At 42.7% G+C, this 17,868-nt stretch overlaps 1 protein-coding gene across 7 annotated transcripts in view; it reads right to left on the minus strand.

Moving 5' to 3' along the window:
* The window catches only part of MCF2L2 (MCF.2 cell line derived transforming sequence-like 2), a 190,519-nt gene that overhangs the window by 159,909 nt on the left and 12,742 nt on the right, over positions 1–17,868 (minus strand). For 6 of the 7 annotated variants that reach the window (XR_013931650.1, XR_013931651.1, XM_080409107.1 and 3 more), the window contains exon 1: positions 302–13,273. The exons of the other annotated variant lie outside the window; for it this stretch is intronic. Coding sequence is in view for 4 of the 6 variants with exons in the window: in XM_080409107.1 (XP_080265233.1) it covers positions 302–443 (142 nt within the window). In the remaining 2 variants the exon portion in view is untranslated. Of the gene's footprint in view, positions 1–301; positions 13,274–17,868 lie in introns of those variants that run through there. 7 annotated transcript variants of the gene reach the window in all.

The following is a 17,868-nucleotide window of genomic DNA, read 5'->3' on the forward strand; positions in this document are numbered from 1 at the left end:
GCTCCAGACATATACAGAAACCTCAGTGTCTAACACTTAAGCAAAATAAACATTTTTCAGAATGAGTCTAGCATTCATTTTAAACTCCTCCAGGTCAAATCACTGGAAATATTCCAGAAATATACAGCCAAGTAAAATGATGCACTTATACCTGAGTTAACATTCAAACCCAGCCAGCTGTCTTTATTTACCACTGACTCCTCAAAGCATTAGAAAAATAATCTTTTTGCAAATCTCCAAGGAATGCAATGCAGCTAACACTATGAGAAGATGCTATTTCTTTTAAAGATGCTGCACATACCTTTCTTTGTCATGCGTTCCAGTCTAATGCATCCTCCTATAAAATCATGATAAGATTTCATTTCTCCTTCTGTTATCCGGATGGCAGTGAAAGGTGGATTCCTGGGCACCTGTTGTCCACATTTCCGACATCGAGAAGCCATTGCCACAGCTCAGGAGACTCTTGCCAGGAATCTGCTCTCTTGGTTTGCTGGAATCCAGCCTGATTCTTCAGCCGTCAGTCCAGGCTGGTGACTTTATCCCACTTAGTTCATTCAAGGTCACCCTTGCCAGCAGGATGTTCGCCATTGCAATTGGCTAAGGCTTTTATAGGCTTACTGACTGCGTTTGTTTCTCCCTCCTTGCTTTCAATATCAGTTTACTTTATTCTCTCATTCAGAATGAAAGCTGTGAACCTCAGCACAGCCCATGGCCTGAATGACTTCCTTATCATTAATTTAAAGCTATCTTATAAGCAGCAATGAAGAGAGAAGATCCCAGAAGCATGTTGCAAGATCACAGAATGTCTCCTAAAGAGCATGCCGGATATATTCACAAAGAATTTTTCTTTAAGAAAAGGTTTTTCTTCATAGGTTTTGGTCCCTTTCAGGCTTATGATTTTGTGATTCTTCATCACCGAGATGATTTTTTTTTACTTCTGCATTTCAGCTTGGACAGTACAAGGAGACTGCTCTGCAGAGCTGCTCAACCAATTACTCATATGTCTGGCGGCAGTTACTGGGAGGCTGCAACTGTACAGAAAAGCCCTCTGCTGCTGTGCACGGTCCCTGCTCATAAGATCTGATAATCTAAATGAACACAGTAGCAAATAGAAGACAGAAGAAAAACACTGCTGTCAGACATGCTCTGCTAGCTGTGCAACCCCTCACCCAGTTTATTTTTTTTTAAAAAAAGAAGTTTGATCCATCAGTTTGACACCAAAATGAGAGACTTGAAACATATGTTTAGAAATTTCCCTTCGAAGGGGCTTTTTCACCTTTGAATAATTACTATAATACAACTCACTGATGGGAGAGTCTTTGGAAGAAACTAGCACTGGGGAACTGAGTGCAGGGAGCACTCAATCCTGATGCAGTGAAATAAAAAGGAGCCTTCCCTGGGGTCAGGAGGGGACTGCACAGGAGATGCAAGAACAGGTCAGTACTGGTGACAGGGCAAAGAATACAATGAGAACTTAATGAATCAGGGCTGAGCTGCAACCCAGAGCTCAACTGCAGGGACTTGAGCACAGAACAAGCTTCCTCCAAGGATCTTAAACAGAGGCCAGGAGAACCTTTGCCTCCCTCTGCTTCAGTCACTACCACCTGTTGGCACTTTACATAGCTGCATCCAGTGTCCTTCAGCTCATGGCCCTCTCAGACCATATCTGATATCCCTAGACATGGAGTGGGAAAGGAGAAGCCTAACTAATACAAATCAGAGACTAAACTCGAGGGAGTAAAGGTGCCCAGGAGAAAAAAAAAAACCTCACACAGTGCCATTACTAAAATGGTGAATAACTAAATAGACTGGCATGAATGCCTGAAGCATACAGAAGTCAATACCCTCCTACTTCCCCGTTCTACAACCTTCTGCAGCTTCTCCCCTGCCAGGTCCACTGCTCCTCAACCAGTGAGCTGTTCAAGCTTTCCAGCATGCACAAACCGACTACGGAGTAAAACAGCTACCAGACTTGAGGAGCAGGGAGTCTCAGAACCTCTCCTTTTGATGAAAGGAAACTATAAAGGGGATTTCCACTCTTAAATGGAAAGATTTGTGCTCCCTTCCACTCCAGCTTTGCTGCATGGCATAAAGCTGTCACCCTCCTGCTCTTTGCCAATACCCTACCTGCTAAGCGAGGACAATGATGTACTGAGCTGTTGGGTGGCCTGATTCATTAGCATTTGTAAAATACTTATTAGAGCTTCCATACAGAAATCCCCAGGGGACTGAAATATTTTACAGATAAGGAGAACAGTGGTACAGAAGGCAAAATTAATTTGTAGAAAACTGTCATCATGAGATAAGAAAACTAGAAACACAACCCAGCAGTTTTATCTGAAAGCCTTTCTTCCATCCTCTTTTCTTTCGTTACAGGGCCTCAAGGTGTCCTTCACATACAGGCAAACACGATGTACCTTGGAAAATAAGCTTTTCTGACAACACATTCATGTGTATGTCTGAAACAGAATAACTGCACTTCGACCTTGCCCTTATATAAAAATACAATGAGGGAGAATCCAGCATTTGTGATAATACCTTCTGTTTGCCATCCTCCCTCCTCATGTACACTGTTCCCACTGGTGTCCACATGGCTTCACAACAGGAGGATCTATGAGACACTCTGTTCCAAGGCAGGGAGATTTGATGCTGAAAGTGGGACAAGAAGGTATCTGCCCTAGGTGTGAACTTTCAAAGCACAGGTAGCCACAGCACACACCAGGAAAACTATCTAAAAAACATCTTTCCCTGGGAAACACTGATGCATTACAACGTTAAATACACATCTCTGATGCCTGGGGTACCATTGCCATCACCCAACTCCAAACAAAACAAAACGCTGACTGTAGCTGCTATGCATTTAGCAACCAGGCACATGATGTTTATTTCAAGGACTGAGTGCTGTGCTGCAAGAACTAGAATGGATGGACAGAAGGATCTGTTTCTTCTCCTGCAAGTTTCATTTCATTCACATTTCACAGGCAGCTGGGCTAGCTTCTCCTGACATATGGGAAACCTTTGACATGGGAGCACTAAGACCTGCACTGTTTCCTACCACACAAATGACCACTTCTGTACTGCACTGGATCTGTCTGCACAGGAGTTGCTGCAAGAGCTGGCTTGCAGGAACACTCATACATAACGTTACCAAACATGCACTCAGCATGGATAACAGATTCTTCACAATTTTCTTCTGTTAGTTAAAAGATATCAGTCTGAAAGCAAGTTATGCTCTTTGCATGCAGAAGATTGTAGTAGAGGGAGCAGGTACAGAAAATGGCAAGCATGCTTACTTGGGTCTTCTCCATAGATCACAGAACAGAAGGGGGTTACTTTCCTGCTGCTCCAGACAGCCACAGCAAAATGTTTGGAAAAGCTAAGGAAGAGGACATTTCCTACTCATGAATTGCCAGCATTGCCTAGCAACATCATCTGGGTTGGTCTGTCAATGAATAAGCAAGTAAATCCATGTAAGAAAATGTCATCACAAATTAAAAAACTCAAACCCAAAACCCAAACAAAAAACAACTAAACAAAAAATCCCAACTACCCAGTTATCCCCAGAGATTCCATTAACCAAAACAAACCGAGAAACTAGAAACTAGTGCAGTTCCATTAGAAATACCAGTTTACCTTGGAACTGGAGCTTGCTAGGAAGTGCTTGCTGTCATGACTGCATAGCCAGAGGACTGCAATAAATATAAACTGATTTAACTAATTTGCCTTTAAGCCCTATACCTCTTTTCATGAAATAACATGCTTCTGCCTCAAAAAAGAAGCGCTCCAATGGCTGGTACCACATTAAGCATTAAACATGCAACACACACATTGGATCTCAATGGTGCTTGGCCCAATGGACATTATTTCTGGTGAAAAGTAAAGAATTGAGTTTGGAAACAGCATTATGTGCTAAAGGAAATAGGGAGAGAAGTCTGCTTCTGCTGCATGTGTAAGTGAGGCAACAGAAAAAATAATCTAAAACACTCTCTGCAACTTACCCCCCCAGTCATTAAAACAATTGAGCTGAAACAGACATAGCTTTTCCCATAGAGCCTTGTATGAACCATCAAAGTTCTTACACTTCATCAAACCAACAAGTAGATGTGATTGAAAAATTGCCTCTATCCACCAATGATTTAAAAAAAAAAAACCACCACACACACACACAAAAGAAACCACCAAAAAAAACCCCAACCCAGTGAGATCATCAGGAGATACCTTATTTATTCATGAAGACTAGCAGCTCCCCATACCTATATATAGTATTCTACAAGGCTGAGAAATGGGGAATCTAAATCAAATTACACTATTAAGGTTATGCACATGGAGGCTAAGAAAAATATCCATATTTCATTCTTGAAACCCCAGCTTCAATTTTCCTATTTTTTATGTGAAGTTCTATCTTACATTTGAAGTGTTCTTAGATAGCTGTGCTGAAACACACTATTCCTTTTGCATATACCTTGGTGACCTTCTTTCTGCCTTTCCCACCACCCCGGTCACGAATCTGATAAGCCACAAGGCAGCTTGACAAAAAAGGTTTCTTTTCAGAGCACACTTAGTGCTGTTACAGGTTACATCCATTCCACTTTTCAGCTAGAGAATGGAAACGGGTCTTTTCTGTTAACTTCCATTTATTTTGTTCCAGCTAATAAAAAGCAGACCAGGACTCCCACTCCTTCCCCCTCCTTTTTTAATAAAGGGCTGCATCCCAGGCATTGTTTTAAGCCCCAAGGAGTTAAAGGAACTAGCAGAGGAATCTCTGCTCTTCAAATTACTTTTAGCATACAGCACTGTTGCAATTACAACATGCAGTTACTGCACTAGAAGGCACTAATTCCAGTGCCATATGGCTTCAGAATCTCATTACACTGATCTGCTTAAAGTGATTTCCTAACTGACAAGCAAAACAGTTTTGGTCACCTTCAGAAGCAGAAAACAAGAACTCTGCCACTGTTGGTGCACATTTGCTCCCACACAAGCTGCCAAAAGCAGGAGTGAGTATAGCAAAGATCAGAAGACAACCTACCCCAAAAGAACTTCTGTTGCCATCTCAAAGCCCTGTAGGCATCCAGGGCTAATCAAGAACCATTACCATCATTATTTTAAAAAAAACTAAATAAGCACCAGTGCCATCACTTCTGGATTGGAGAATCTGGGAGATCAGGAGATTAGTGGAAACTTCATAGACCAAGCAGTGGGCCAGACTTGCTGTTGCACCTGCAGGGTTTATTTTATCTAGCTCTCTTGACCTCTGCAGCTATGCACAAACAGAATGCATTCCTGTTCTGCTAGGCATCTGCTTGGCAAGACAAACAGATTCCCAAAGTTACCAATCTGTAACTGGTACAGGAGTAAAAAGCAGCTAGATCCAGGGTTTGGGCTTGGATGCCAAGTTATTCCAGTCTTGATGATGAAAATGCCTAAGTGAGGCTAAAAGCCTTGCTGTGCATTACATACCCAAAACATTGCTCTTGGCTTAAAGAGAAAGTGGAATAAAATGAAAGACAAGTAAATGCAAAAGGAACAGATGAGAGAGTTACTGGGTAACCCAGAGGTTGTGATCCATAAAATTGGGCATGTCAGGCCATCATTCTCCCACACTCCCTAACACCATGATCACCTTACCACGCGTGCAGCATGTGAGAGGTGGATGCACAGGCACGGTCCTTGTGCCGTTGCCCTCCAGCAGTAGCATAAGTGCTGGAAAAGAAAGTTTCTGGACATTAAGACAGGGACATGCTTTTCTCCTTTTTGTACTCTGCCACTGACACACCGAGTTACCTCCAGTGTGATGGTAACCCTGATTCTCGCTGGCACCCAGAGCCCTGCACTGTTCCTCTTTCTCTCCCCTCCTTCACCTTTTTCTCCCTGCAACCAACCACTGGAGCACTTAGACTGCAAAACAGCTGCTGGATCCATGCAGCCAAGACCACCAGGACAGCTTCTTTCTCTGAGAAGCAGCTGTGCACATCCCCTGACAGAAACAGCATTTTTGTTGTTGTTGCAATTCATAACTTGAAGCAGATAAAGAAGAACCAGAAAGACACAAGGATAAAAATAGGATCTGTAAGAATCACAAGGGCTGTTGATACTCAAGGCTTTTGGACACATGCCAAACATTAGCTGAACAGGAAGAAACAGCTTCTCACATTACAAAGTACAGTAAAGGCACTTCCAATATTTTATTGCCATCTCTCAAACACTCAACATCATTACTAGTAGGGTGGGATATTGGACTTTAGGGACTATTGATTTTTTTTTTTCCTGTCTGCATGTCTGTGCACTGAGGTTCACTCAGTTACTCTGAGCAGTTCACAAAGAAAGAGGAGCTCCTATCCAGCCTTTCGTTAACACCAAGGCTTTGACAGATTGGGCCCTCTCAGCTGGTAGATACACATCAAACACACTCCTTTCACATCCCCAAGGGCAAGGTTTGCATCCTTCCAGGGAACCAAGGATAAAATCAGTCAAAGAGGAGTTACTCCTTCTGGCCTAGCAACTGTGAAGTGCATGTTCTTATTTTTTCCATGACAGGGCTGCTGTCAGAAACCAGAGGTCTGTCCTGAAGGACCTGCCCACATGGTAGCTCCTCAGTGCTGGGCACCTGCAGATGAAAGACTGCAGCACTTTCCTCTGTGCACTCACAAGTGCAATCACACAGGACAGCTGGACACTTGCATACACCTACACTCAAGCAGTAGGAATTTGTCCTGCTCAATGCACGATGCTTCAGAACTGTTCCTTCCTCATATCCACTCACAGACTGAACCCATGGGCATTCCCAGTTTGCTCTCCTCAGCTTTGTCTTTAAACTGTCAGCTGTAATGGATTATAAGGTTCTAGAAAGACACATCTACAGGCTGATTTCCCAAGTTACACCAAAGTCTGGCATGTAGCAGAAAAAATGAAGATATGGATAAACTGCTAGCATGTGCATCAGTGTACATCATATGTACACTTCATTTACCTCCTCCCCACCCAGAGTACTGCATCACACACCAGAGCACAGCAAGACCAAGACACTGCCTCACCACACACAACCACACTCCCAACCCTCTTCCTCTCCTCCCCAGTGAGCACAATTACTGGCTTTCATCAGCCTAATCTGTCTTGATTCTGTAATGTCTTATAATAGGGAAAGCTGACAGGAAACCAAGAGTTTCAATCCTCTGTCAAAATGAAGCAAGAGCTGCTAAAATTATATGGAAAAGAGCCAGCTGGGACAGACAAAGCTTGAGCATAAAAGCTGTCTTTCCTTTTGTTGCAAGCGTAAAATTATCCAGGGACCATATACACCAACAGGCAAGTATGTCCACACAATAAAAATAAGATTTCTAAGTCAGCTTCATGTGCAGAAACGTAGAGCTGCATCTGAGATAACTTGTCCTACAAGATGCAATGCAAGGGTTCCGCTATATCACACCAATGCACAAAGACCTTCCCTGTCAACTCAAGTGTCCCACTATAAGGACATGCAGCGTTCACGTTGGGATGTGTTAACCACTGCCTGCACCAGGCCAGACCGCCAGCCAACAAATTAAAGACAGTGCTTCGACTTCAACAGTACTATGGGCTTAAAATCACCTAAAGCTGAGTGGTGCCATGTTCTGATGAGGTACAAAAAAAATTGCTCTTTAGCCTGCCAGAAAACCCCACTACAAATGCTTTCTGCTGACCAACACAGATTAACTCAGTAAAACACATCTAAATCCCACATCCGTTTATGGACCTTAGTCCCAATAGGCATAAATCCACTGCATGGAATATAACATTCAATAATGCTTTGTACTTCTCCAGTGATTCTCAGCTGAGCACTTTGGTACCACAGAGATTGTGACTCCCATGAAATAGGCAATTTCCCATTTAATTGCCAATAAAAGGATACAGTTTAAGAATAATATTTTTGTTTTGTTTTATTTGAGCATGCATCTGAGAACCATTTGAAGAAGGGGGGAGCAGAGGGTAAACAGGAAGTATTTTACCTGAAGTTTTGCCCCACAAAAGCAAAAATTTGGGGATGAATGTGCTAAAAGCAGATATCCATACATCTCCCACTGGCTCGAGAACCCTTCAGACTTGGTTTATACTGAGGGATATCTTTACGTACAAAGACATTCTGCTTAAAGAAGCAACAGCAAAATAGTTTGAAAGCAGCTAAAAGCAGTAGAGTCACAATTAGGATTATTCTGTTGTCAAGAATGAAACCACATCAGATTCAGCATTTGAAGTGACTCACTGTTGAGGTGACCTCAAAGTGGACAGGGGGGGCACAAGGATGAAGTAGCATGCCATCCTCCTAGCTGCACCCAAATATTAGTCTGTCTGCACTGGACTTTTGACTCTCTGAGATACTAATGACCTATGCTTTCACTGGTACCACCTGGAGTCAGAGGTATCCAGTCCTTGTTTGAAAGTTCTATAGCAACACTGACATAGATCAGCGTGATCTCTCCTGCACCTGCAAACTAGAAATATTTGCCAGCACTGCCTCAGTAGCAGAGCACCCTTTCCAATCAGCTGTACGCACAGCATGGCTCCGAAGATACTGACAGAGGCATGCTGCATACAGGCAGCAAAGAAGGTTGAACAGCACATTATCAGTACATATGTACCACTTGAAGAAGAAGTGAGTAGATGACATATCTGCTGGAGCCTGCACTGATTTAAGAGGGATTCCAGCTCCCAGTGCTTCTGCACTAATGCAGTCAGTTGGTAGAGACCTCTCTTACAGTGAGGACTTTCGTGCCAGCTGACTCCACACCCTGGCAAAGAGCAACACTGCCATAAGACAGACCCTGCTCACCTAACCAGTGCTTCTAGATAGCATTAGAAGGCAGCTATAGCACCCAGGAGAACATATGAAAGCCAACCTATCACTCACATTAATTCTTAAGTGATATAAAGACATTCAAAGTAAGCAGCTTCTTCTCAAATGCTGCTTCCTCTTAAGATATTGTAATATCTAAAGTCTTTACTTTTTCTTCCACCTCCGATAACCCTGAAGGCTCCAAGAGCTCTAGGTTAACAACTAATTCCACAAAATTACTATCTACAGTCATTCTGCCTAAAAGAGAATCTAATTGTTTAATGTGCTGGTGAATAAACAATAGTTGTTGCTTGCATCCCTAAGCTCTGGAATATCCATAGGAACTCTTACAAGTAATTATTTTTCTGTCTTTCTTAAGTCTCCAAGCCACACAAGCTGATAACATTGGACTCAGCTCACATTCCCAGCCACCTGCCTGGCCTCCAGGTCTCCCATGCAGCTTTTCCAGCTTCCTGGTAGCCTTCACCCTCCTACACACACTTAAAGCATCCCACACAGCATACAAACTTCAATCTTCAGATAAACCTTCCATACAACTTTCAGATTACCCATACAGCACACAACCTTCCAGCCCCTCTTTTATATTTCCTTCCACACCTGAAAACTTACCTTCTTATTTAATCTCTTTCAGCTGGTATCTCTTTCACAGCTTATTTGGAACAGGCCCTGTAGCAGTTCTCCATGCCACTATTAGTGATAACACATACTCCTAATTGCTACCTGCTTTTCAGGTGGGGATATAATAGTTTCACACCCACTTTAGCCCTTTCTTTGCTGCTCCTTTGTAACATAAATTCACATAATTCTACACAATATTTTTTCTGTCTCTTGTTTTAAATATACTTGCTTCAAGAATAGCAATCAACTGTGCAAAAAATAGAGCAATATTTTTAATTACTTCAGAAGCATCATAAGAATCCACCAATTAACTTTAAAATCTTAATACAAATAATGAAGCAAAAGGAAAAAATCTTCAGCTGGGAACTGAATCTCAAGGTAATCATACAATTTGTCTAAGATCAATTGCAATTACTACAGTAAAGCTGGAAAATAAAAGGCAACATACCAAGAAATATCCCTTTCTTGGCTGCACCCTTGAACATGGCACACACAGTGTTTCTCTATTTTATATCATTCCTAGATACCTCCATCTTTTCAACACTGTATTTTAAAACAGCATCTTGCCCATTAAAGTTTTGCAGTGTCATTTGTGTCAGGCTAATTACTACTATGTACACACTTTCAGAGGCAGCATGCCCGGTAGTGAAGGCTGCTGAACTGAAACTGCTAAGAATGAGCTAGTTTGTTGAAAAAAAACCAAAACCCTAACAAGCAGTTTTAAAATCAGGCTCAATGACTGATCCCAAATATCAGCACTGGTAGTGGACATGGCAGGTATGTTAGAGCATATGGGTTATACTGCGAAAATATTTTGCATTTAGCAGCAGCATGTAGTCAGGATCCTGACTGCACTAATCAACCTTAACTGCCAGAACATTTTTACCTGAGGCTCCCACCAACACACTCTCCACCCAATGCTCCAGTTACGCCATTTAAGAGGACCCCTAGTCCATCTTTCTCTTATGCTGTGGGTAATGCCGTTTTCAGCTGCTTTTTCCTGCTGCTCCTGATGTGTAGTTTAGATTTGATAGATTAACTCATGCCTGATCTATCATTTGAATGTTACCATCTCTGCTTGGGTACTGTGGAACTGCTCTTTGAGGCGTGAGGATGATCATACCAATACCAGCCTTATTTTCCTGTGAGGTATGTATTTCTAATCTTTGTATTTCCTGGAAGATGTTTATGACTTTTAGTAACTCTTGTAGTGTTCAAATAAGTTATAAAAATCACAACAGACGCTCAGATTTACTGAAGGAGAAGCTGCTATAAGTATAGGCTTGCTTTTATATTTTCTAGAGATTAAGATGAAGGTATGTGCTTACTCTTAAATAGAGAAATGGCTTTTACATAAGACTTAAACTACGGTTCCTAAAGAGATCAAGAATTACACACATGTAGTCAAGTGATGTCCTTCTCTAGTGTATCCCAGTTTAGATGAAAAGCTTAAATGGAGAACTTGTGTACCACAGTTTTCAAAGGTTCAGCACTCATCTTACAGGCTATTTATCTCTGGAGACCATGCCTTTCTTTGAATTCGTGCTGTCTGGGTATTTTGCACCTTGATGCTATTGTAGCATGAACAGGGAAACGGCCTTGCTGCTATAGGGTTTGTGCACAGACATGGTTACACCCTCCTGTGCCCTCTCGTGCCTCCTCAGCAAAAGAGGCAGCAATGGGGACCATCTGAATCTCACTGGATGGGGCTTTATCAACAGGAAGGAACTCCTGGGTACCAAACCCTGCAGTGCCATAAAATCTCTTGGAGACCGAGTGAGGCTCCTCTGTCCAACCATAACACCTCACTTTTCAGCTGATCTGAGAAAGAAATACAAAATCGCTTGACTTTGTACTTGAGGGGCTTTGAAAATCAATAGAAATTGCAGTGCAAAATGGCACTGATGTGCCCTCTGCTGCCCTCTCCCCTGCGGTGGACAAAGCTGCTCCAGCACAGCTGCCATTCCTGAGGCCAACAGACACACACTGTCCCTTCCCCAGGCAGCAGCCCTGCTCTGGTGTCCTGCTGGACGGAGGAGGACGCAGAGGATGACTGCTTGTGTGTCATCTCTCCTCCTTCTCATGACTGTACTGGGGAAACCTTGCGTGGTGGTGGCACCCCAGCTCTGCAGGGGAGTGTGGGACAGGCAGAGCTGCTATTGCAGATATTGGGATAGAATGGGCACAGAATATCACTAACAAACTCCTCTGCCTCTGTCCAACAAAGTGCACTTGGCTGCTAGCTTCTTTTCCCATTCAAGATACAGCTATGCACAAGGCTCTGCTGTACAGCCAGAGTATACTACAACATGATCCAAAACGACAATTGCACGTTGCTGAAACTGATTCTCCACTAGCTGAAAACAAAGCCAGAAAGTAATATTTTTATGAGCTACAAAAGAAGGACCAAAACGTTTACCTCAAATTGAACTGTGACTTCAAAGTCTGCTGTGGAGCCTCTCCTGGCTTCTGCAATGTGGAAGGGGATAAGATACTAAACGTTGACAACAGTGCAAAATCTGAGACAGATGAAATGGTGGTAGTAGCTTTGAATTTCTATTTTAAAACATGAGGAATTTTGTTTTCACAAAATAAGCTGATCCCCATAACAAGGATTAATCAGATTTTGCCAGCAACCCTCCTGTTGGGAACCTCCACAACTACTGGCATGTTACTGCTGGGAGCTTTCTGATTAGTTATGCACCTAATTACAGCTTAGGGTCATACTAAGGCCATAGCTATTTCTGTTTGAAATAACATTTTCTCTGAATATTACAAGATCAATAGTATGGCTCCTATGTATGTCATCAGCTTTGGCGTTTATGCTGCAAACACCAATATTGATCACTTCAGAAATAAAGCCTTGGCTTCAGAGACCTCTGAACCAAAGTGTAATGGGTAAGAGTGAACTTCAGACTCAAAAGGGGGAAATATTTATAGTCATGCTTTGTTATGTGAAAGATTATTGATTAATAACAAGAGGCAAACTCTCCTGATAGTAATTCTAGCCACAGCAATTCTATTAGAATGTGAGCTCCATACCAGAAGAAAATGCATTTCAAGTGTTGAGGTTATAACATATATAATTAACAGATGGCATATCCAAACTTCACATCTCCAAATCATCTCATTACTACTTATCATCATTACAAGAACTGCATGTGTCTGCTGCAGTTCTTTCCGCCAGGACCTGTCAGCACTTGCATATCCTCAGAAAATCCTAACTAATCTATAGATATCACAATAACGATAATTAGAGATGCCAGCAACTTCGGGCCATTCCTCTACCTATTTGTAATTAAAATATGGCTGCTACCTTAAAGGTCTTCAAATTTAAAGGCAACAACCACTCTCCTGAAATACTGAAAGATACCATTTCTGGGTTTAGACTTTCTTCACCTCTCCACATTCCAGTATCTTGAAGTGGTTCTCCAGTGTTAACTGGGAGTAACTCCTATAAAATCTCTGGAGCTCAAGGCATGTATTCAAGGAGAGGAGTCAGATCCTGCCAGCAGCTGTTGCCAGGCAGACCACAATGCTGTATGTTATCATTGTTTGTCTTGTATTTATGTCTTGCAACTGCAGATAACTGCTCTCATATCCAGGGCCAGCTGTAGAGAATTCATTGCCCAAGGGAAACTGGAAATCACACATCTCAGAGTCGTGCAGAGAAAGCAATAGCTAAATGGTTCGCAGCCCCTCATATCTCGTTGCCCTGGGCAACAGCCTGCACTGCGGAAGTGGCAGATCCAGCCTTTCTCATATGAAGTCTGTAACATATGGTGTTAATATATGGATTGATACTATGAAAACCCTACTGTAGTACCTTTGGGGTGCTCACATATTAGGTGATATGGGTGGGTGCATAAACAGTTTCAGGATAAGAGCTGCTGGTTTTCATCCAAGATCTTTGAGACACAGATGGAGATAACTGGGAGAACAGAGATTATAGCCTGCGTTCACGCAAGTCGGGCGTCTGACTCAAGATCCTCTCAGCCTGGCTTTCCTTGAGCTTTTACAGGAACCAACCCAAGATCCCCAAATGAACCCGGGGCAACTCTGACAGTAGGTCATAAGTCTCAGCTCCCGAGGCAGTGCCTACACTGTGCTGCCTCTTAAACCTGTTTGCAGCAGGGGCTACAGCTGGGTACAGTCAGATGAAAATATCTGGTCCTGCAGAGTGCTGAGTACCAGCAGTTATCCAGTTATTCACACAGAAATATAGAGCTCTTTCCACCTTTATGGATCAGAGACACTGTTGTAATATTGATGAGAGATCATTTCCCATCACCTCTTTGCAATGTTTCAAAGGATTTTGGCTTCTGCAGCAATTTAACCTTTGCTCCTATGCTTGAGTAATCCAGGTCAGGAATCCATTACTTTTAAAATCAAAAGCTGGGCTAACATCCCAAAAAGAACTTTTGTATCTCTGTTTAAGCTTCCAGAGAGTCAGCTTTGCATTCACTGTAATAGTCCTGCACTTACTGCAATGGGGTCCTCAGGGAACTTCATCTCTGTTGCACTCGTGTAGCTCTGGAATCAGGGAAGCTCTGCCAACGTGAGGGAGTGCTGGGCTGGCTGCCTTGACATGTCAAACAAGCCCCTGTGTCCCCACATCAGGAGGGCACTAGGTGGGAGTACCTTATACCAGAGCCAAACCATGGGCGCACCTTTGAGGCAGGCAGGGTACTGATGTTGAAATGAGCGGCAGTGCATCTCTATGAAAGCATGGAGAACCAGTGCTTTGGCTGTGCTTGTTTAGCTCTTGACTGTCTAAAGGATGCAGGACTGAAATTTCATGACAGCAGTGATTTCAGAACAACACATTTTCAAGAACACTCCAAATACAATGCACAGCAGGTGCAAAACAGTTTTTGAGCTATTGTGTATGTGTTGTTCTGGTAAAAAAAATAGACAATCATTTCATGACAGCATGGATTTTTGATCCTGGTAGCCTGTCGTTCCTTTGGCTCTATAGTTTGACATATTGTTCTGTACTGTCAGGTTACTCCAATGGCTGGAAAAGATGGAGACAGCAGCTTTGAAAACTAAATCACAGGGTCCACTGCAAATTGAGATTGTCTGTCTCAATTCAGCACTTCATTCCCTACTACACTGCAAGGAATATTCTAATAGAAAACAGGATAAAGGACTATTCACTAATGTTGAATTATTTGTAGACCTCTGCTGAAAGGGCATCAGCCTTCTGTAATGTTGCACTGCAAACAACAAGAAGTGGGTGTGTACAAATGTAATGTAATTTACCCTTGAATAAACTCTGTTGCTTCAGATTTATACCAGCCTGAGTTCACATACTGGACGTGGCTCTTTTCCAGTACATGAGCTCAATCACTCCTCAGAGGCAGTTATGTCTTTAGACTCACAGATGTTATCTATGTTGTGCTTACATGACAGTAGAGCTTGAAGATACTGTGATCTCAACCCAATTGTCCCCTACACATCTGTCCCTATGCCAAAGTGGAGCCTGCTGTCCTTTCCTCCACTAAACTCACAAGCTTTTACTTACAGTGTTTCTGCTTTCAGAGCAGTACCTCCCTCCATGCCATGATTTACAGATCACTTAAGGTATTTACAAGTGATGTTTTTCCATCTATGCATGTAAGAGTTGGCTGTTCCTTCACCCTGTCTCCCTCCTGTTACTTGGTTTCAATTATGGCTGTCTGGTGTATTGGTTAGTGTGAGTCACCAAACCTCACTGACTAATAATGATCCATGTGCCACATTATCCCTTTCACATCATTCTCCAGCATTTTGTCATGTAAGTAGGAGCAGGCAGTTTTGTAGAGAACTTGGATTTCTGCCAGTCAGTGACCCACTGACCACCTGGGGAAATCCAGATGTTACTGTGCTGAACATTAAAGTGAAGTACAACAGGCTCAGTCAGTGGGCTACAACACATCAGCATTAACACCAAACATTTACGGTTTATCTTCTCCCGAATGCTTGAAACAAGCCCAGTACTGAAAACCAAGAGAAAATATATAAACAGGGCTAGTGTCATGTACCTGACACTGTGCTGTGAAAATTATTTTAGCAGTCACGCAAGCCTCACCCAGAAAGGTTCATCCTAGACTGGATGCTAAGTCATTCCTTGGAGGCTAAGACAGGCCTCAAACATGGTGTAGAAACAGGGAGAAAGGAGTAACAGCAATGAAATTGATGAAACAGATGCTCTGGTGCTGCAAGTACCCTCCCAAGCACTGAACCTTTTCCCCCAGGGAGATGTCCTCTCAGGGGATCTCTTGGACTCAGGCACCATATGGAAGGCGACAAAAGGAATTAAATAAAAGATGAGGCAAGAGGTGGAAAAAGGCCCTTGTATTTAATGAGCTGCCAGGAATCGTGATAGATGTCAACTCAGTTTAATTTTCAGCAAGGCCATCTGAGTGTCCCTCTACCACAGAGATGGGAACAGCCAGGGGCTCCTCTCTGCCTCCTTTTGGCCTATTTGCTTTTTAATCTCGGGACTTAGCAGTGCAGTATTGGTCACAACTGCTTACTCCGTTAGCAAGCGATGACTTCTGTCAGCACCAGCAGCTTTCATTGTGCCTGACCCAGAAACCTCACACAGAAGGAAACCTCCTACATTCCCGTTCCTCTGGAAAGTCCCCCTGCGTCCTCCTTCCAGGTAGCCCTGGGCTTGCTCTGGAGTGTTTAAGAGGAGAGGGGAAGTGCTACAGCCTGACTAGCTCACTGAATGATGCTGCAAGAAGTAATTTTTCCTTTGCCTGTGACCTAAGCTACCTCTTTCTTCTTTTATTTAATTATTATTTAATAACCAACATCCCCTAGCCTCAAAAAAAAAAAAAAAAAAAAAAAAAAAAGGCAAACAAAACCCAACAGAAAACCACAACATAGTGTTTGCAAAAGTCTGCTCTGGAAGGCAGTAGTTTCTGCTTTCTGTTGTATTCAAACTGCCACAGAGGGCTAATGCCGTCGGAAATACGGCCCTCAGACAGAGGTGCATTCAGGAAAACCCTGAGAAGAGCCAACCCAAACAGCAGACACATTGACTTGTGTGCAACTGAAATATGCATCTTAGAATAATTCTTTTGAGTCCCTACTACTAATGTGTGGCCACATTAAGGAGAGTGGACTGAATAGAGACCACCAATAGACAAACTACAGAGCCCAGCAGAGCCTTCTAAGGATGCACAGGAGCCACTGCCTGGTATGCATAGCTGTAGAAGGAACCATGGGCACCACCAGTACTAACAGCAAAACTTGGATCCTGCCACCTGACTTTCCTTTAGTAATTTCCTCTCGTGTTACACACTCCTCCATGCATTCACTCCAAGAAACAAACATCAACAAGCCATTACTGAGGTAGGCTAGAAAATAAAGGGCAGAGGAAGACTGCTGTAGCATTAGATTTAACGGCAGCAATGTGGAAGCTTTCGAAACAGACAGTGACCCACAGACCGACAGATTGGATCACACCTCAGCTCCATCCAGCCTAGTACCCTGTCTCCAACAGCCACCATCTCAAAATGCATAAGTGGAAAGTCTGAAAATCCTGCAGCAAGCAGATGGTGGATGGTAGCTACTCCTATTGCCTTTTCTCTCCAACCTCCTGGTCTCTTGCTGACTTCAGAATGAAAGCCCAGGGTTTAACAGCCAGTTTTGGGGAGGTTACCAATAAATGAGAAAACAGCTAGGGCTGTAAACAGCCTTTCAGTTCTGTGGGGCTCTGCATGGCTCTGCTTATTGCATGCTGCTATAAAAGAAATTAATGGTAACACACCTGGATATTGCAGGATTTTTCTAACTTTCTCTTTAATTTTGTTAAGGATGGTAGAGTCAGAGTCACATCCCATGGGAAACAGTATTCAGCTAAAGCAGAATAGACAGCATGTAGGTAAGAAACACCTCTGAGCTGTTCTTTCCTGACACAGAGCAGCCTTAGAGCATGCAACTGTTTCTGCTGGTTCTGGGAAGCTCTTCAGTCACCTCTGTCTCCCATTGCCAAACTGTCATGTAAGTATTTTGCCTTGAAACAAAGACAAACTGGACCCCCAAGTCATAACAATTTCTAATGGACTTTATTTCTGATCATGCCTCGACAAACCAGGTTAGAATGTGGGCTTTGTAATGTTCTACATTTTGGGGAGTGCACTAGGCACATCTGCACGTTTTTCATGGATTTCTGTGAAAGCCTGATTTCCACTTTTTATAGACACAAACTTTGCAGCATTAGCAAAATACTTTTAAACAGTGACTTATTAAACAGTTCCAGTGAAACAGGTGCACAGAATGGGGTAAAATTAATAACCACAATGTAGAAACAAAAATGTAAATAAGTAGATTTTTTAAGCTGTGAAATTACAAAAAGATAAATTGTTATTACCTCTCTTTTCTCCCATTCCACTTTCTCATGTGGATTCCCTGAGGTCTAACCA

This window comes from Falco punctatus (assembly GCF_963210335.1).
Source record: "Falco punctatus genome assembly, chromosome: 13".
NCBI classification, from domain to species: domain Eukaryota; kingdom Metazoa; phylum Chordata; class Aves; order Falconiformes; family Falconidae; genus Falco; species Falco punctatus.